The sequence below is a fragment of the Capra hircus genome, chromosome 20 (genome assembly GCF_001704415.2).
Source record: "Capra hircus breed San Clemente chromosome 20, ASM170441v1, whole genome shotgun sequence".
NCBI lineage: Eukaryota > Metazoa > Chordata > Mammalia > Artiodactyla > Bovidae > Capra > Capra hircus.
Window position 1 is genome coordinate 56986562 of NC_030827.1, and position 21219 is coordinate 57007780.

At 41.7% G+C, this 21219-nt stretch overlaps 1 protein-coding gene across 1 annotated transcript in view; it reads left to right on the plus strand.

The window, feature by feature from the left end:
* Positions 1-21219, plus strand: part of MARCH11 (membrane associated ring-CH-type finger 11) — a 115555-nt gene that overhangs the window by 82863 nt on the left and 11473 nt on the right. Inside the window, exon 3 of the mRNA XM_018065811.1 lies at positions 5693-5885. Coding sequence (XP_017921300.1) covers positions 5693-5885 — 193 coding nt within the window. The remainder of the gene's footprint in view (positions 1-5692; positions 5886-21219) is intronic.

Genomic DNA, 21219 nt, shown 5'->3' on the forward strand with positions numbered 1-21219 from the left:
TGTTAAAATTAAAGAAGTATAATTCCATCAGCATGTCATCATTATGTTAATATTCATTTACGTGTATGTATATGTGCTTAGTCCCTCAGTCGTGTAGCCCACCAGGCAAGAATACTGGTGTGCATTGCCATTTCCTTCTCCAGGGAAATCTTCCTGACCCAGGGGTTGAACTCGGGTTTCATATTGTAGGTGGATTATTTGCCATCTGAGCTACAAGGAAAGCCCAATATTCATTTAACGAATTGCAACTTTCATACTGAAGAAGTATGTGAGGATCGATCCCATTTGAAAAGCTATTGGTCAGGTTTAGTTGGTATTCTGCTGCTCTGCTTTTTGCATTTGTTGACTTTTTTCATCCCTAGAGTTACCTTTAGGTAGGTATAGCCATGTCCTCTTTGGCTTTGCTTTTAGATGTAGGATGGGTCAGTTTAAATAGACAGAAGGTGTGAAAAGCAGACAGTATGCAGAGGCAGACACTTAAGAAAGAAGTCAGGCTTTGGAAACAAATCTGAGTTTAAATTCTCACTTCTTTACTCACTGGTGGCTTCGCCAGAGCTGAACTTTATCCTGTCGGCAATGACAGAATGGATGTGGAGAGAATGTTAATCTGGCAATCAGTTAGGTGATGGAAACTAAAGTCAGGTATGGTGTATTTAAAGCATTGACTAGGTGCGCTCTGCTGTTTGGTGAACACAACGGGAGGTGAGACTCAGCTTCTGCTATCATGTCATGCAATGTGTGGACGATAGGATTCCAAGACAACATGGGAGTCCAATGAAAGAAATCCATGCTAATCAGAAGTATACAGACTGGCTCGTGGGGTCCATAAGGAGGAATTCTGCTTAAAAGAGAAGGGGCAGGAGGGGGCTGCCTTTTTAGAAGAGCTGGCATCACAGCAAGTTGTGGATGGATGAGAGATTTCATCAAGTGAGAACGTGCTCAAAAGCAGAGAAGGGACCTAAGTAAAAGGTACACAGCCTTTGGGAGAATACAGAGAATCAGATGAAGCTGAATTGAGGAGTACACCTCTCTCTCCTCTCTCCCTCCCTTCCTCCTTTCATCCCTCCTTCCCTACCTTGCTTCTTTCCTTCCTCCCTCTTTCTTCCCTTCTTCCCTGTCTTCCTTGTGATATTCTTCCATCCCTTTCTTCCATCCTTCCTGCAACAGTTATGTGCCAGGCCCTGGGAATATGTGCTGAACCAGATATTTAGCCTCCTTAATGGAGCTTAGAGTCCAGCCCAATGGGGGCAGGTTTTCTTTCATTAGGAGTATAGATTTGGGAGTTAAATAGAGGATCAGTGAGTGACTCACAGCTGGCTATGCAGCTAGAAAGCTGTCTCAGTAGACCAGAAAAGACAGTCTTGAAGCTTTTATCAAAAAACTGCCATGGCACTGAAATGATGGGGTATAGGAGAAGGACATGGCAACCCACTCCAGTGTTCTTGCCTAGAGAATCCTGTGGACAGAGAAGCCTGGTGGGCTGCTGTCCATGGGGTCGCACAGAGTCGGACATGACTGAAGCGACTTAGCATGCATGCATGCGTGCATGCAGTTAACTGTTATCAGAGCTCAATGAAATTATTACACAGAATAGTATCAGGGTTGAGAGCATGACCTAGAGGCCAGACTAGCTGGGTTTATATCTCAAATCCAGTCCTTACTAGGTGTTTTAATTTGGAGCAATTGTTAAGCCTCTCTCTACCTGTTTCCTTATCTGTAAAATGGGGATTGTAATAGTACCTCCCTCCTAAGGTAGCCAGGGGAATTAGATGAGTTAATATGTATAACTTCTTATAAAAGTGCCTGACACATATTAGTCCTGGATAAATACAGGGCATGAATATTAAATTACTTCTTCTAGTACACTAAATTAGAAGAACTTCCCAAAGAGGAACCAATTGGTCCCATTTTTTTCTAGAAACAATAGGTTGAATAGTTGTGTAAGGTGAACAGCTTTTCAGGAATATAAAAGAGTCATACATATTCACATATTATAGACTGAAAGAAAATAACAGCAATTATTGGCTTTAAACCAATCTGATTATTGTTACTTTCCTTTCCAAACTTGGGAAGACATTTAAGTGAAAAAAATATATATATATACATACTTATGTATGAAGTTTTAGAGGAGGAAAAAAAGTGTGCTCAGCAGTTGACAAATTTTGTTCAAGATTCAGAAGTGCCTTACAAACTGCCGTCCAGGCCTTCAGTATCCTTGTGGTAGAGAGAGATGCCCCAAGACACTTGTCTACTGTTTTTATTGTCCAAGCTAATGGTCCATTAACACAGTTCCTTTAGGCTGAGCCTGGTAGATAATGAGTGTCTTCCAGGGCAAGGAGTATTTCCTTGTGGTGGGAAGTAGTAGTATTTTTCCTAGGGGAAGAATGTGAAAAATCCCACTTTTTGTACATAATGGTAAAAATAAGAGAGCGGTATACAGTGGGTGAAGAAATTATCAAGATGGTGTCAGTGTTCAAAGGGCAATCTCTAAGTTCATAATTGGTTTCATAAATTTAATTTCAGTAATGGTTTGTCCTCATTAGCTATTCAGTGAAATAGTACCAATTTTAAGGTTCATCAGCATGTGAAGAATATACATGCACTTTCAGACACACTTGCACGCACGTTTGCACTATTAGTGAAGTAACAGAAAACCAAAATTGCAGGGAGCTCATTGCAGATTTTGAGCAGTTTGTCCTTCTTTAAAAATAAACTTCAAAAGTCTCAAATTACTTCTTATATCCACCACTAAAAAATCATTTCTATGATAGTAAATAATTGAGCCTCCAGGTGTATTGTAATCAAGAGTTGTTCTTTTTTATCCTAGCTTCCTGATATAATTTTAAATGCATTGATTGCAAACAGCCAGGCATTTGAATTTTAAACCATTTTAAATCTGGTAACACGAAACAAGTATGAAGCATCAATATTTCCTTTTTCTCTTGTTGGGGTATAGTTGACTTACAATGTTGTGTTAGTTTCATTTGTACAGCAAAGTGATTCAGTTATACATATGCATATATTTGTTCTTTTCAGACTCTTTTTCCTTATAGTTCACTGCAAAATATTGAGTACACTTCTCTGTGTTATATAGTAGGTCCTTGCTGGTTATCTATTTTAAGTATAATAGTGTGTATATTTTAATCCCAACCTCCTAATTTATCCCTTCCCACCCCCACCCTTCCCCTTTGGTAACCATAAATTTGTTTTCTATGACTGTGGGCCTATTTCTATTTTGTATATAAGTTCATTTGTATCAAGGTTTTTTTTTTTTTTTTTTTTTTTAAGATTCCAAATATAAGTGATACCATATGCTCCTTATTTCTAGTAAGTCTGTCTTGTTGTTCATTCACCTTTCTTGTCAAGGCACGGCTGAGCCTCATGTTTGGAAAGCCTGCTGCCTGAGCACGGCCTCCCTGTCTTGGCAGTCAGCTGACTCTGAGACCCAGAGTCACCAGCTTCCTTGTCCCAGGACACACCACAGCACCATAAAACCAGCCCCACCAGTTCTCCCAAATCCAAGTGCCCCCGAGGGTGTCTGTGGCCATCATCAGTTATGCTGTTACTCAATTGTCATGCAGGCAGCCTGGATCAACTAATTAATTAATAAGCTTAACTGGAGCAAAATATAATTAATTATACAATATTGAGCTGTCCAAATTTAATGCCGCTGAAATTACATAATGAATCTGGAACATAAAGGATTCCTGGCAAAAGGGAAAGAGATATCAGTATGTAGAGTGCATTCCTGGTGAACCCTCTTCACACACTGGACTTTTTGACTCCTGTGATGCAGGCGTATGTATTTTGAAACCTGTAGCCCATCCTGTGAAAATCAAACATACATACATACGCACACAAATTGGACACCTTTGCCTCTTGGGTTTAAAATGATGCTTTGTTTTCATCTGTGTGATGTGATTAATAAATTGATAAAGACTAACATAGTGTATACAGACCTGTTAGCATCCATCTAAGCTGGAGATTAGTTGGAAGCAGTTTTCTGTGTTGCTAACTATGTTGTTGTATTTCATGCAGACTTTAATGGATATCAAAACTAAACAAGACCACAGACACTGACACTTCACACTTGGCTGGCAACACCAAATTTAAAATGGTTTAAAATTCAAATGCCTAGTCATTTGAAATTAATGTGCTTAATGTTACATCAGGAAGACAGTGGGAAAAAAATAAAGCTTCAGAAATGTGCTCAAAATATAATACTGATTTATTTGTAGTGATATAATAATATGATAAAATGATATTGACTAGTTCAGTTATTATTCATGCAAATTTATAAAGATAAGAACCACTTTTCAATAAATTAATCTTCATATTAAAATGATTAAAAATGTCTTCATTATAGAATCCACAAACTTTTTCATTTGGTTCTGGTTTGTGTGTGTGTGTGTGTGTTTTTTTTCAAGAGAAGCCAGTAAGTGACTTGAGAGAATGAAGTATTTTGAATTCATTTTACTATTTAATCTTTAACAAATGTAGACTTATGTGTCTTAAGAATACGAAAGGTTCAAATCATGCTTAAAATCATTATATGTAACTTACTTGTGGTGAGAGAGGCAATGAGGAAGAGAGGGAAGTTATGAGCAGTGATAGACTTCTTTCTGGGGATTCACATATTCACACTCCAGGTAAGTAAAGGGTTTAAGGAGGTTGTCAGATTCACCCAGTGGATTCTGACTGTTGAAGCTCATTTGTTTTTTAAAGGTTATTTAAACTGTTTAGCAATTCTTCTGACAAGCCATATGTTGTAACAGCCACAACTCTCACACATGAGGAGACTGTGCCGGTTGTTTTGAGTTTCATTGCTTGATTTACTGGCAGACCATAATAGCAATTCTAGTTGTGTTTCTGTCTCAGTGATGCAAAAGTGAGAACATGATTAATTAATTCTCTCAAGTTGTTAACACCCTTGAAAGATTTTTCATCGTTTGTACAATAAATCCTGTCAAATGTTGATGCTTTGGACACCAAATTATTGTCTCCACTGAATGGTGGTTGCTTATACAGTTTGTGAGTTTCAAAGATACTCCTTAAAGTACAAATTCTAAATCTTGACAAGAATGGCTTCATGGATTGCTCATTAGATAATAAATAGCCAGTAATATCTGAGCATATGAAATGTAGCAATAACAGATAACATACAGTTTTATAGTTTCCTTATAATTATTTCAGTGTGTTAAATGACTTTTTCACAGATGTTCTTATATAGATTCTTTATTTACTTTTTACGTTTTTTCACAAAAGGAGATACTTCCCTTTTTTGCAGTAGCCAGATGTATTAAGAGCAAAATAAATTTCCAGGCAGAGGAGCCCTTACCATGTTTCTTCAGAGTGCATTTAATTTCATGCATGTGTGAAAGATGACAATGTGATTCCTCGGTACTAAATATTCCTCAGCCATTCACACTCAGTACGGTTATCTGGAATAAAACTAGATTAAATTTGCAGAGTGGTGAAATACTGAAAATAATGAAGTTGAGGCAATTCATTAATCTTTATCTACTGGTCTATTTTTTATACACTGAATGAAATGGGAAAAAAAAAATCATTGGGGGACCGATCAGATTGAAAAGGGTCTAATGTGAAGAGAAACATGGGGCTAAAAATGTTTTTTTTTTCTTTTTAAATTATCCACAGCACCTTTTCTTACATGCCTCTGTTTTTCTTTTAGTGGCAGAGCATTTCTATAACACTGGTTGAGAAAGTTCAGATGATCGCTGTAATTCTAGGATCCCTGTTCTTAATAGCGAGTGTGACCTGGCTCCTCTGGTCCGCCTTCAGCCCCTATGCAGTGTGGCAGAGGAAGGACATCCTTTTTCAGATCTGCTATGGAATGTATGGTTTTATGGATCTAGTGTGCATAGGTAAGACCATGACGTTCAACGCTAACAAACTGTCAGTAATCCGTTTCTTCCAGCTCTTTCGTTTCCATCAGTCGGATCTCACCTAGAATGTGGTGGTTCACGTGATCTTGGTTCTCTAGCTCATTAACTACCTGGGGCGCCACAATCCACCACTTTTCTCAAAAAGCATAGCGTCTCTGTTCCCAAGTAATCTGAAAAAAAATAAAATGAACAGGATAATGCCCCTTTAAAGTGGTTTATTTTGCACCATAAAGAAGGAGGAGTTGAAGAAATTATTTGGGGGTGGGCGATGGAAGGATGGTCATTTAATTGTCAAGGAAGAATAGCAACTAAATCCCTCACGTAGCTGGGAAGGTATTGACTAATGTCAACGGCCATAGTGTGTGTCTGGGGAGAACACGGATACCTGGAGGTCTTACTTCGTGGCCAGGCAACCTCAGACTCCCTGCCCAGGACATAAAGGGCTCCTTGGAAGGGTAAGGACTTGGGGACAGTTTTCCTTGCCATTCTGTGCCGCTTAGTTTCACTTATTACATTTAGCAGTTCAGAAGGGGAAAAGGATGGGGGCACTTTAGCCAAAATAGACACTACAAAAAGGTTCTTTGCACGTTTCACTGGCCCAATCTCATTTCCCTTGTACCATGGGAAAACGGAAGCTGATGCAGGCAGCATCTACTTGATGTGTATGAGGTGCCACAGGCATTGCAATGGTGACCAGTTGGCACCAGTGGACAGGCATGGAGAGCCACCGTACCTTACCCAGGTGAGCCCCTGCTCCAATGTGGCTCACAAGTTATGGGATGTAAAGTGAGCCCACGGAGGAAAGTATGGTCCGAGGACCACTCTTGGCCACAGCAGCATCTGCAGCGCCTTATAAAGAAATGCACATTCTCAAGAGCCACCCCAGACCCGCCAAATCCAACATTTCAGGGTACCCCCTCTCCAGCCACCGTCTGTGTTCACAAGCTCACCAACAGGCAGATGATGTGAGAGCCACTGACTTCAGGGAATGGACTCGACCTGCCATCGAGTGCCTTGGTTTCTAACCCTGGCCTCTGCTTGGACAGGTCAACCTTCTCTCTCTCTATTCCTTTTTTTTTTTTTCCCTCACCTATAAAAATGGGGATAAGCCTCCATAGCACACAGACTTAAATAAAGGAAAAGGCTATTATAAAATAATTATGTTAGTAACTGAGAGTTGTAAAAATTAAGTGTGTTTGAATAAGACACAAACACTGAAAGACTTGAAATCACTTAGAGTAATGCCTCTACTCACAAAAGCCTTTCAATCAGCAGCAATTTCAATATTCTCAGTCAGTTTTTCTAAGAGAACTTTGTACATTTAAAAACTATGATCAGCTGGAATTTCACCTCTTTTTCTTCTTTTCACCATTGTTACTAACACAAGACTAGTAAGAAAGAAAAGTATAACATTTCAAATCAAGAAGGAAAAACGAATGGAGGGAGATGTCATGAAAAATATGTAAACTGAGCAGGTGTGGCCTGAATAATTGGGCTAATCATGTATACGAACAATTTGCATTAAATGTGATAATACTTATGTAGGCATTTGGAAATTCCAACTCTCTATTCAAATAAATCTCTGAGGTATGGCTCTAAATTGAAAAGGATTACAGAATTGTTCTATAAATCCTTCAACAAATTCAGAAATAGTGTTTTCTATCTTTCAATATAAAAGTTATAAAATGTGGTATTGCACTGATATTTAAAGGAGAGATGAAAAACGAAAGAACAATTAGGCTCCTAATCTGACCTGAAGGGAAAAACAATTCCAGTTGAGTTGATTACAGCACTGAAAGGGCCAGGCCTTTCTTGCTTAGGAGATCATCTTCTTGAATATCATAGCTTATATTTAATACTGAGTTATTATGTCTTGTGTTTTGATTGCTGATGCCAGTCTTTTAATCAAGATTATTAGGATTCTGGTTTTAAGAGCACACACATAGGCACTAATGATCTTTTTGACAACATAAGATGTATTTGGGCCTCCCTTTTGAAATGTGGGTGTTTGCCCATTTTATAAAGTTAAGTTTCTTAGGAAGAAAACCCAGTGGACATTTTCCTGGAGAAGCTTTGGAGAGTGAGTTTTTATCTAGGTTTTAAATATTGACAATGCTTTTCATTGTCTTTTGGCTCATCAAATCAAAATCCCATCATTTAGTGATTTATTTGTATATTTTGAAAAATATTAAAGAATTCAGATGGAACAACAGTATTTATTTCACTTTGCAATGTCATTAGTTAGCCTTTTTGGACCCAGAAGTGAAGTGAGAGTCGCTCAATCGTGTCTGACTCTTTGCCACCCCATGAACTGTAGCCCGTCAGGCCCCTCTGTCCATGGAATTCTCCAGGCCAAAATACTGGAATGGATTGCCATTTCCCTTCTCCATTTTGGACCCAGAGAAAAGTTTATTTTTCCCCCAAGAAATTGGAAACCTATTAGATTTAGAAAGCAAATACATGTAGGCTACCAACAGCCAGCTGGATCATGGCAGGTAATTATTCCTGCTAACATTTCAAATTAATTAAAATGTCAGCTAACTAAATGTAGGCAGTAACAAAGTAGCTTACATTGATTATACCTCAAATACCTGTGACTGCAAGACCAGATTCAGAGTGAAAAGTGTACATCTTTGTGTCCAGTTTGTTCAGTTCAATCAGCTTCCTATGTGTCAGACACAGTGCTAAGTGCTGGGAGTGCAAATGAGAGCCGATCACTTTCCTGCCCTCTAGGAGCTCCCAGCCACACAGGGAGGACAGATATGAGAGCTAGAATTCAGCAGGATGTGCAGTGATGGACTTAAGCACAGGAGATGGTAGTTGAGCAAAGCTGGGGGAGACTGACACTGGTTGTTTTACGTGGGAAGGGAACTGTTTCAGGCAGATTTCATGGGGAAGCGATAGCTGAGCAGGCTGATGGATGAAGAGATGCTTGGCACATGGGGAGATAGCCCCCTTATCACCGCTAGAGGCTGTAAGATTGGCTCTCCATTTGGAAGGCTTTAAGGCGGCTGGAAACATTCCCATATTCCTGTTCGTCTAAGCTTTTCAAACTTATTTATACCTAAACGGAAAAGGAGCAGATTGACAGCTTCATAAATGTTCTTCTTAAAAAATATTTCTGTCAATTCATAGAAGATTATTCCAGAATCAAAACAATGTTATAGTCCAGTCAGGGTAAGTAACATGTTGTACTCAGTCACTCAGTCATGTCTGACTCTTTGTGACCCCTCTGTCCATGGGATTCTCCAGGCAAGAATACTGGAATGGGTTGGCATTTCCTCCTCCAGAGGATCTTCCAGACCAAGGGATGGAACCCACATCTTTGGCGTCTCCTGCATTGGCGCCATCCAGGAAGCCAACATAATGTTTAGGAAAATAACTTGGGGAAATTTACTTATTCCCAAAGTTAATTCGTTGTTTTCATTTATTATCAACTAATATATCTGCTTTCTCAAGATCCAGTTTCTTCTTGCTGTTAAAGTTTTGAATTCTCCCAAGGGTCTGGGTACCATGATACTTTAAATACTTAGATCAGGGCTGTCCAAAGTTCTCCAGAACTTTCTGCAATGAGTAAAATGTGTATCTGTGTTGCCCAATACCAGAGACACTAGCTCCATTTGTCTGTTGAGCACTTGAAAGGTACTTAGTGTGAATGAGAAACTGAATCTTAAATTTAATTTTACTGAAACTTCACATAAATAACCACCTGTGGCTCATGGCTACCATATTGGACAGATTTCTAGATGATGGGATGGTAAATGTGTAAGGGTTAGGGTTGACAAGTTTCACCTTGTCTTTATAACAGGTTACAGTTCCTAAATGATGAAGTAACTCTGTTTCATGAGATGAATAAAGTGAAAATGAGTGCAAGAGGATTGGGAGAAGAGTATTAACAGTGAGAGGGAGGTGGTCCTGAGCTAGACAGAGAGCTGTCAGAGGGAGCCGTCTTAAGGAAATGGGAGTACAGAGAGATGTAACTTTAGATTATATTTGGGGAGCTCTTTTAAATATTTAAGTAGATGGCATTCAGACTATAACTGTGTACTAGGAAAACTAATATAAAGGATCTCAATTACTGAGATGCTATAGCCCAGGGGCAGCAATTTAGGGAGAAGTAATAGTCACAGCAGGCTCACAGTGGCTCCCTCCTAAGAAGTTTTGCACAGTGGACGCAGAAAGATGAGCCAACTCAGAAATTAAAAGCAAGTGCCTGGCAGAAGGCTCTGAGCACAAGACCTGGTTCTCAGCTCCATACATGGCACACGGAAAAAACAAGACTCCTGCTTATATCGGCCTTGTCCCTCTAAGGATTCTTGGACCACAAGAGGAATATGTTTCTGAGTGACTTGAAGAAATGAGGGATTGAGATCATCTGATGAACTTGCATCTGGAAAGTGAGGGCCCTTACCAGGTCCCCTCAGTGTCTGGTGACCCTGAGGAGGTGAGTTCAGTCTCTCATAGAAGCAGTAAACTAAAACAAAAGCCTCATCATGTTCCCTATTATGTGGGATTCCCGGAACAGAGGCAGCAGTGCTAATACCTACCTCGTCTCCTGCACACGCCAGGTTAGTGCCAAAACCACATCTGGAAGATCCGTATCTTCCTTGGAATGATAAGGGAAGGGTGATGAGGGTTATGGCTACGAAATTTAGAAATCTGGATCACTGTTGTTCTTTCGAAAGGTTTTGTTCGTCATCCACATAATATAAACACACATGTATTCAGACTAAAACACCTTTCATGTTTACAACTGCGAAATTATATAAAGTTAAAAAAAAAAGACCCTTTCCCTCCCACTGCCCCTTTTCATGTCACTTCCTGTGCAGAAATGTCCCCTCTCCAATGGTGATGTATATCTTTGAGATCTTTTTCACACTTTCCTTTTTCGACATAGTGATCGGTAGTTTGGATTGCATTTAACGCCATTAGAGTGGTTTTCTTAAAATCCGTTCTATGACCATATCCCCAGAGAAGGAAATGGCAGCCCACTCCAATATTCTTGCCTGGTGAATCCCATGGCCTGTAGCCCACCAGGCTCTTCTGTCATAGCTCAGTTGGTAAAGAATACACCTGCAATGCAGGAGATCCCGATTCGATTCCTGGGTCAGGAAGATCTGCTGGAGAAGAGAAAGGCTACCCACTCCAGTATTCTTGGACTTTCCCTGTGGCTCAGCTGGTAAAGAATCTGCCTGCAATGCGGGAGATCTGGATTCAATCCCTGGATTGGGAAAATCCCTGGAGAAGGGAAAGGCTACCCACTCCAGTATAGTGGCCTGGAGAATTCCATGGACTGTATAAGTCCATGGGGTCACAAAGAGTCAGACACAACTGAGCAACTGAACACATGACTATCTAGGTTTGTGGGACAAGTTTATCTAAGAAAGTGGGAGTGGCCACTCCGGACCTTGCTCCTATGCGGCTTGTCCTGTCTGGCGTCTCTCAGGGACATCAGGATTGCCATGTGCAGCTTTCAAGAGAAGGACAGTGTAAATTCCATCTTATAATTTATCTCATTATTTCAAAAGCATCCTGTGAGGTAGTTCTGGTTCCTGCTCATTACATCTGTGTGTGTGTGTGTGTGTGTGTGTGTGTGTGTGTGTGTGTGTGTGAGAGAGAGAGAGAGAGAGAGAGAGAGAGAGAGAGAGAGAAAGAGAGAGAGAGTATATGCGCTGTTGTGCATGCTTGTACTTGAGTTTGAGAAATAGAATAATCAGGAGAGTCAGCGATAACAGAATTGGGACATTAGCCACAGAGCCATGTGACAAAGGGAAGCAATTTTTCTTAAAGCAATTTCTGGGAATGTTTACTACATGAGAAAAAGAGATTGAGAAGTGAAAGGCTTTCAGTGTTAACAGTGTAATAGGTATAGAAGAAAGTGACCCCAGAGCTCCTGAATGTGCTGGAGAAGGTTGAGGGTCTTGGGAGGCAGTGATCTGGATCACCCCTGCTGGATTTTGCTTTCCAAGATCTTCAGAGCAGATCCAGTATTTCAGTATTGTATTCAAAAGTAACCCCAGACATACTAGAATAAGGATCAGATCAAGGTGCCTTCTTCTTTCTGCATCAATTATAGTCAATACTGAACAGTGCTGCTTCTGCAGAAATTTCATGCTCTCCAATATAAGGTTTTTCTAAGTTTCAAGTCCATTTTTTTTTAATCTATATAAATGTTTGGATCTATTGAGGCCCTTTTGAATATCTGTTTTTCATAGTTGATAATAAATCTAGCTAAAGCTACTCAGGCAAATGCAAGAAAACTATTTAGAGTTACCAGTTGATAACTTTTATTCACATTTCATTCTAGAACTTTGGAAGAACAAACAAATACAGCAGTTTCCTGTGGTCTTGGATTGACGATATTAGACCTACATTTACTGTTTAAAAGGCACAATAATTCTCTTTAAAAGGCACAAATTCTCTTGCTTTTGACATTGCTTCACTTCTCTATTTTTTTTCCTTCAGTCAGAATAGCTAAAAGTAACACAGAATTTAACATTTGATTGATGGGAAGTGTAAAATGCAAATTTTCCATTTTTTAAAAATATTATATGAGGAAAGATGAAGAAGTTTGACAGAAAGTTTCCAGATATTCAGAGTCTGGTTACAAGGAATGAATCCTTGCCGTGAAGGATGACCAATGTGTATTTCATGGTGGGGTTGTTTTCCCCTAAAATGATGCTTCTAGGTCATCTTCCTTCCTGTGGCTGGGTTTCAACACATACAGCCTAATTACATAAGTGAAGCATAATCGAGAAAGTGAATCAACTAAGGGAACAAAATCCTAATGCATATTTATATTTCTGAATAAAATATCAGTGACGTTGAAACCATCCCCTGTTTAAAATTTTCCATGCTTTCTGGCACTTCCCAGCATGATTCAGAAGTTGACAATATTTCTTAGAGTATTTTAGGTGAAAAACACATTTACTGAAGGAAATTAGTATTGGAATTGAAACATGCCACAATGATTTCGAGCAGAAAAAAAAAATGGGTTTACTGAAGAGCACCCCCTTCCCTGTTCTTACCTTGTCACAAGGGGTCGTCACGAAACAGAGGTGCAGCTGTTGGTGAGGTTTGCAAAATGTGCAGCCCCTGGGCTGTGACAGAGAGACAGAACTTTCTTCTTTTTAAAAAAAAAATGTATTGGAGTATAGTTGACTTACAATGTTGTGTTAGTTTCAGGTGTAAAACAAAGTGGATCAGTTATGCAGATACATATATCCCCTCTTTCTTTAGCATTTTTTCCCATATAGGTCATTACAGAGTATTGATTTGAGTTCCCCGTGCTATACAGTAGGTCCTTATTACTGATCTATTTTATATATAGTAGTGTGTACATGCTGAGAGACAGCATTTTCTTAAGCTGTCGAGGATGTATGGATAAATATAGAATTTGTCAAACACTCCATTTCACCACACTCCTAGGGCCGGTGAGGTCCTGCACAGAGCAGGTGTGGATGTCCGCCAAGGTCACCTCTTGCCGGGTCCTCCCAGCGGAGAGCCTGGGCCACAGAGCCCAGTTTGACCTGAAGTGGGGCATCTCCACTTGAAGAGGCTTTCTCTGTGGGACAGGGGGACCCCTTTTCTCTTCTTCTCTTCTGCCCAAACGACACAGCCCTGACTCATTCAAACTTGCCAGCAACTTTGATCATGAGATTTCAGATGCACATGAAGTAGATTGTTTTTGGTGGGAGACAGTCCACCCTGTCCCACCCCGGTCACCACCACCACCATCACCACCAAATCTGGGATCTGCGTCACTGGAATCCCTTGGGAAAACAGAGCTTAGACTGCCAGTAGGTCCACATGGAGCCTTGGGGAGAGGATGGGGATGTGAAAGCTACTTGCGCGCCCTGGTTGGCGTTCTGCATTGCAGTGGATGGTGGGGGTTGTGGTTGCCTTTGTGTCGCACCTATTTTCATAGGAAGCACAGATGTGGGTGCATCTGCATGAATCATAAGATGTGAGAAGGAAAGAAGCGCAACTTAAAAAGTGTTTGGCAAAATAACTAGAAAAGTCAATTAGCCCAGTGCTTCCTTTTTGAATCTTCCTATTACAGTTTTCCCTCTAGACAGGAGAGGACCAGTCAGCCACCTCAGCTCCATTTCCTTCTTCCGTTTCCTGGTCTATAATTTGATCGGGGACCAACATCCCTCCAGCATCTCAGTTTGGCATCCTGGGAGACCTTGGCCCAGCTGCTGACTTAGGACAGACAGAAGCCTTCTTCTCCAGCCCGGAGCTCCCCTGGGTTTCTCTTCAAACATCTCCCCAGGGGAAGACTGGGCTGGGAGGTTGGCCATGCTGCCTGGTGTTACCCTTGCAGCCAGGGCTGTTAACCAGATTTGAATGCTCTCCTGGTTCGTTTAGAATTATTTCTTAGAGCAGAAATCCTTTACAAGCCCAGATCATTTTTCCTGATTTCAGAATATCTTGGTGTGCTTCATGCCCCCAGGAAATGCCCCAACTTCACTTAGAATCTAGCCAGACCCCTTGGAAGGAGAGGCAGAGTGGCCCCTTGTAATTCAACATCATTAGGGAAAGAACAGCTCTTTACCCTTTATATGCTGAGAGAAGTAAGCTGTTATTATCTCTTTACTCTGGAGGTACAAATTATAGGCTTGTCTATGCCTTAATCATACTGATGTTTACCAGTTTTTCCAAAGATTACTGTCATAGTTGGTTATTAGTGGTACTGATGCCTTTAAAACCCCAGGAAAGAAAGTAGAAGCGATCTTGCTTTTGCTCCTTACCCTCAGGGCTGTGCTGAAAGGGTCTCTCAAAGTGAATTCACTCTTCAGCCCTCCTCCTGGCAGAGAAAACCCAACCCCAGACCTTCCCCTCCTGTGACTGGGTACAGTTCAAGTTTTTTTTTGGCGAAACATGGACATGATTAGCTGAGCAGCAGATCAAATATATTGTTGTTGGTGACTTTTGTTTCCTCTTTAGAAAAAAGTGTGAATCTTTCAACCTCTCTCAATTGGTGGCTCAGATGGTAAAGAATCTGCCCACAATGCAGGAGACGCTGTGTTGATCCCTGGATCAGGAGGATCCCCTGGAGAAGGGAATGGCAACCCACTCCAATATTCTTGCCTGGAGAATCCCAGGGACAGAGGAGCCTGGAAGGCTGTAGTCGGACACAAAGTCGCAAAGAGTCGGGACACAACTGTGCCACTAAGCACGTGTGAAATTGGGGGTGGTTTAGCCAAACAAGTATTAGTCATCTATTGGGCCAACATTAATTGGGTATTTATCGTGTCCCAAGCCTGGAGCACAGGCTAGAGATACAATTAGTTCAGAGTCTGCTGCCTGTTTTTACCATATAAGATCTAAGAATGATTTTTGTGTTTTGAAATGGTTGAATAAACATTAAAAGAATATTATTTCATGACATATGGAAATTATGTCAAATATAAATTTCCATGGCCATAAAAAAATGTTTTGTTGGAACCCAGTCATATCCATTCATTGATATGTTATCAGTGAGTGGTTGCAGCTTCAACAAAGAGGGACTATGATATCTGTATAACCTATAGTACTTACTGTCTGGCCCTTTGCAGAAGAGCTTTTGGACTATAGCATCCTCTCTGCTCTCCAGCTGCTGGCGAGAGACCGTCAGGGAAGTGAGCAATTAAGATACAACATGGAAAGTGCCAGGAGAGAAATATATGTGAGAGCAGATGGGGGAAAGGTAATCATCCTTAGGGTTGGAAATTTGAGCTGGGGGTTTATATCTGGTAGCTGAAACCAGCATCTGCAAGGGAAGTGATTCAGGAGAGATGAGCAGCATTTTGAAGAAGACAGACACAGAGCAAGCAGAGAGATGAGCATGGCCAGAGAAGGAGAGAGTGGGGTCGGGTGAGGTGAGGAAAGGACTTGGGGGCGGAGAAGCAAGCGGCTGACAGTGCCAGATGCTTTATCAAGAGTAGGTGAAATCAAGCCAAAATGCATCACTGGATTTGGCAGTGTGGGGGTTGGCTGGATAGACACAGATTGCAGAGAATGGCTGGGATAGGCAGAAGGGGCTCAGGATGTAAGTTTATAAATCATGTTTGAAAAAGAGCACAGTCAAATGAGGGTAGAATCTAGGGGTGGGGGTGTGGAATTGAGAAAGTTGCTATTTGCTTGTTTTCATGGTGGAGTGAAGTTTGAGCAAATGTTGAGAAGACAGACTTAGAAGGAATCAGAAGGCAGATTGAAGATCCGGGGGGGGGGTGGGGGGGTGGGACAGCTTGATGCCCTTTAGGTGCAGAGATGGAACTCAGCACTCAGGAGAGGGGTCTGTCTTGCACAGGAAGGGTCCTCCGACCCTGAAATGGGCAGGTGGGGCAGGAAAGGGTAGGCATGGCTGTAGATGCCTCATGCACTGCTCTGGGAGAGTAAACAGAGGGACCTCCTTGCAAAAGATCTGTTGCTCAGGCAGTAGGTGGATGTGTGGTCAGTCTCTTAGTCATGTCCAACTCTTTGCGACTCTGTAGACTGTAGCCCTCCAGGCTCCTCTGTCCATGGTATTCTCCAGGCAAGAATACTGGAGCAGGTTGCCGTTTCCTCCTCCAGGGGATCTTCCTGACCCAGAGATCGAATCTGCCTCTCCTGCATCCCCTGCTTGGTAGTAGGTTGTGTGGTCCTCTGCTGAGATGGAGAAGGCACTGTGTGGGGAGAAGAGTCTGTCGAGAGCATTATAAGTGATGGTCAGCTGCAGAGAGCTTTGGGGAGAGGAGGCTGAGCCAGGAGACAAGAAGAACCACAGGACATGGCTGAGTGCCCTCCTGAGGCTGGGCCAGGGGTGCCCCAGTCTACAGGGCCAGGAGGCTGTATGTTTTTACCCATTAGGGCTGAGGAGTGAGTGCAGAGGGGTGAAATAGTGAGACTAGGTTAGGATGAGGCTTTGTATCCAGAGCTGCTGGAACACCAGCAAGGACAAAGATCAACCTTGTCCTTCACCTTGAGAGGTGGAGAGTAAGTACAGGATGGGATTGCTTTCTCAGAGACTGGGGAAGGAACCAAAGCCAGAAAGAAGCTTACCAAGGAAGATTGCCCAATAGAGGGGCTTGAAGTCATATGGAAGCAGAATAGGGTGCATTCATTGAAATGAAGTAGCTCAGTTGGTAAAGAATCTGCCTGCAATGCAGAAGACTCGGGTTTGATCCCTGGGTCGGGAATATCCCCTGGAGAAGGAAATGGCAACCCACTCCAGTATTCTTGCCTGGAGAACCCCATGGACAGAAAAACTTGGCAGGCTGCAGTCCATGGGGTCGCGAGAGTCAGACATGACTTAGTGACTAAACCACCACCACCTTTAAAGTGAAGAAAGTGGGTGAGTGAGAAGCGCTGGAGGCGGTGGTTGCCAGCAATGCTGGGAGAGTGTCAGGGCTTGTGGTTGGACCAGTTTCTGGAAGGGAGAGGCCTGAGCTGAAGTGAAGGAGGGACAGCAGAGGGTAAGAGTTACACAAGTCAGGTCACGGTGAAGTCATCCACATGGACGTGAAGGGGGTGGGTGTGTGGGGCTGCAGAGATCCAGGAGCCAGGGAACCAGTCATCCGAGATTATTGGGAGCAACTGAGGGGTCAGCAGGGGACATCCCTTGTGGTTTCATTCTGTACGTGAGCATGCACATGTGTGTGTGTGTGTGTGTGTGTGTGTTTTGTGTGACTTCACTCTCTCTCCAACTTGACTGTTTTCCACAAGAGCGGTTGTGTGATTTCTAAACACATGAGGCTTGGAACAATTGCAGCAACTTTGGAGAGAGCTGAATATATCCCTAGGCTACTCTAAAATGAGGTTATTAAAGAGGCCAACTCAACTTGGACACGGCAAGTTTTCCTTGGAAGAGAAAGCAAAGGCGCCCGTGGTAATGGGAATGGTGAAGTAAAGCAGCTTCTTCACTTCAGAACCTAGAGATGGTTCATCAGAACTGGCATCCAGTCTTTGGGGACCTCCTGACTTCAGACGATTTTGCAACAAAGAACTTTCTCACCAAGGAGAGTGTGAATGTGGTGATCTTTGTAAACTATGTTCCTACTTGGAACACAAGTAGGTGTCCTGACAGGGTTCCTCTGGGGTCAGGAAGAACCGCAGAGATGAGCGCATTTCCAAACATGTTGAAAGGAGGTTTTCAAACCAAATCTCCAGTGATGGCTAAGATTATGTTTACTGTGATCCAAGCAGCATTCTAAGCACTTTACTTTGGTTTTCACACTCAATTTTCATAACAGCCCTATGGGGTGTAGGTACTCTTCTCATCTCAGAGGTGAGAAAACTAAGGCACCATTAACTAGTTTCCAGAGGCCATACAGATTAGAAGAGGGATGCAAGATTGTGGCTCCAGAGCCTGTTACAGGCTGAGCTTGAATTGGTAATTTATAAAATGTTCCTGACTATTCAATAAACTGAAACTACTTCTTTAGTTACTGTCTCAAATACCTAAGGTATGATACCGGAAATAAATATTTGTTTTAACACTTTGTTTTAGATCAGAAATGGAGAAAAAAAATTTCCCTAAAAACTCAAAGTAATTAGCTATTTTGTGAATCTTTTATTTATTATTAAGTAATAGAACAAAAACTATGCAGAAACATATTAAAGATAAAATATTTAATATTACCATACCAAAATCCATTTCTCTCTCCATTGTTTTAAGTGAAGCAGTTTCTTGATAAGAATTATTTATGTAAAGAATCACATCTCAGCCTTGAATTTTCTTGCTAGATCACAGAATAATAGTATATTAAGAGGAGAGTGAAAAAGTTGGCTTAAAGCTCAACATTCAGAAAACGAAGATCATGGCATCCGGTCCCATCACTTCATGGGAAATAGACGGGGAAACAGTGGAAACAGTGTCAGACTTTATTTTTTTGGGCTCCAAAATCACCGCAGATGGTGACTGCAGCCATGAAATTAAAAGACGCTTACTCCTTGGAAGAAAAGTTATGACCAACCTAGATAGCATATTTAAAAGCAGAGACATTACTTTGCCAACTAAGGTCCATCTAGTCAAGGCTATGGTTTTTCCTCTGGTCATGTAACGATGTGAGAGTTGGACTGTGAAGAAGGCTGAGCGCCGAAGAATTGATGCTTTTGAACTGTGGTGTTGGAGAAGACTCTTGAGAGTCCCTTGGACTGCAAGGAGATCCAACCAGTCCATTCTGAAGGAGATCAGCCCTAGGATTTCTTTGGAGGGAATGATGCCGAAGCTGAAACTCCAGTCCTTTGGCCACCTCATGCAAAGAGTTGACTCATTGGAAAAGACTCTGATGCTGGGAGGGATTGGGGGCAGTAGGAGAAAGGGACGACCGAGGATGAGATGGCTGGATGGCATCACGGACTTGATGGACCTGAGTCTGAGTGAATTCCGGGAGATGGTGATGAACAGGGAGGCCTGGCATGCTGTGATTCATGGGGTCGCAAAGAGTCAGACACGACTGAGCGACTGAACTGAACTGAAGGAAGTCTAAGGTCTGAGCCAGAGAAGGCAATGGCAACCCACTCCAGTACTCTTGCCTGGAAAATCCCATGGACGGAGGAGTCTGGTGGGCTGTAGTCCATGGGGTCGCTAGGAGTCAGACACGACTGAGCGACTTCACTTTCACTTTTCATTTTCATGTATTGGAGAAAGAAATGGCAACCCACTCCAGAATTCTTGCCTGGAGAATCCCAGGGACGGAGGAACCTGGTGGGCTGCCATGTCTGGGGTCACACAGAGTCGGACATAACTGAAGCGACTTAGCTGCAGCAGCAGCAAGGTCTGAGCATTTTTATATTCAGGTTAAAAATTCTAATTAACATCAATTCAAATATATCAAATTTAATTGATATTCTCAACTACAAAATATTACTGATGTTATGAGGCTGAAGTCAAAGAGTTATACATTTTGCTTATGCTGAGACGACCGCTTCTGTTTGGAATATTTACCCACAGTCTGTGTGATTTAAGAGAAATGAAAAGCAAAGTCAACAAAAGTGAACTAGCCTATGTCAGGTCCAAAGATAAACAGGTTTTAATTAGATATTTCAATTAAAACGTCTAAAATATTGTTCTCACCCCATGAAATGGAAGAATCAATACATGTATTGTTTATCCCTAAGGTTAATAAAATCATAATCTGCAGGTTGGCAGTAGTTAATCCATTGGAGACGGAAGGGAAATTTGCATAAACATATTTTGGCTTGCCACTAAGAAAAGTCCACTGATAGCCTCCTTCTCAGAACTGGCTTTGGTCCAGAGTGTGGGAAACAAATGGAAATCTACCAAGGTAGATCCTGAATCCTTAAAGAATTAATTCACAGAAGATAGACATCTATCTTTAAACCAGATGCTGTAGCATTGAGGTTTGCAGAGTTATTTATTAATATTTTATATATTGTGAAGGTCACTATAGTCCTCCCCTTTCCTACCCAGATGTGGCCATGCACACTTTAGGATAAAGGTCAGAGGAGAGCTGACCATCACAGCCTCTTGTGTTACTGAAGAAAGATTTTGACTGTCTAGTCATAGTCAGGTAATATCCCTCGGGTCAGAGACACACATGTGAGGACAAGTTTGGCCAGGGATGGCTCCTGAAATCTGAGTTCTTGCAGAGGAGTATACTGGATCAGGCTTCAAGGGTCTAGCTCTGATTCTGGCTTTGAACGTAACTGTGGCCCGTTGGTCAAGCTATGTCACTTCTCTGGGCTTCAGAGACTTCATCTCTGCATATGAACAGGTTGGGTTAAATCATACCAGTATTTCCTAATTTTGAGATTTAGTTACTGTGTTTGTACACTTCATATCTCTCTGATGCCAGGTGTTCCATCTGTCCATAATTTGAAGGACAGAATTGGAGTTGCATTCAACTGAAATTAAACCAATTCTAATCCATGCTTCCAGTTACAAGGAAACTCTGTGTGTCTGTGTGCTCAGTCACTCAGTTGTGTTCGACTCTTTGTGACCCCATGGACTGTAGCCTCTCTGTCCATGGGATTATCCCAGCAAGAATACTGGAATGGGTTGCCATTTCCTTCTCCAGGAGATCTTCCGGACCCGGGGATTGAATCCCGAGTCTCCTGGGTCTCCTGCATTGGTTGGTAGATTCTTTACCATCTGGGAAGCCCAGGGGAACTCTAGGATACCTGTATTATATATTAAAAAAAGTACTGGACTCATTCTTTTATGTCTTTTATTGAAATAGTAATATCCACAGATCTTTTTTTCCTTGAGCCCTATTGGGTGGAAACTTAGATAATATAACAATTCTCTCCAGTGAATTATTGTAATCCTTTTTTAAAAAAATTTGCATACTGTGTATTTTATAATGTATAACAAGTTTGCAGCTTT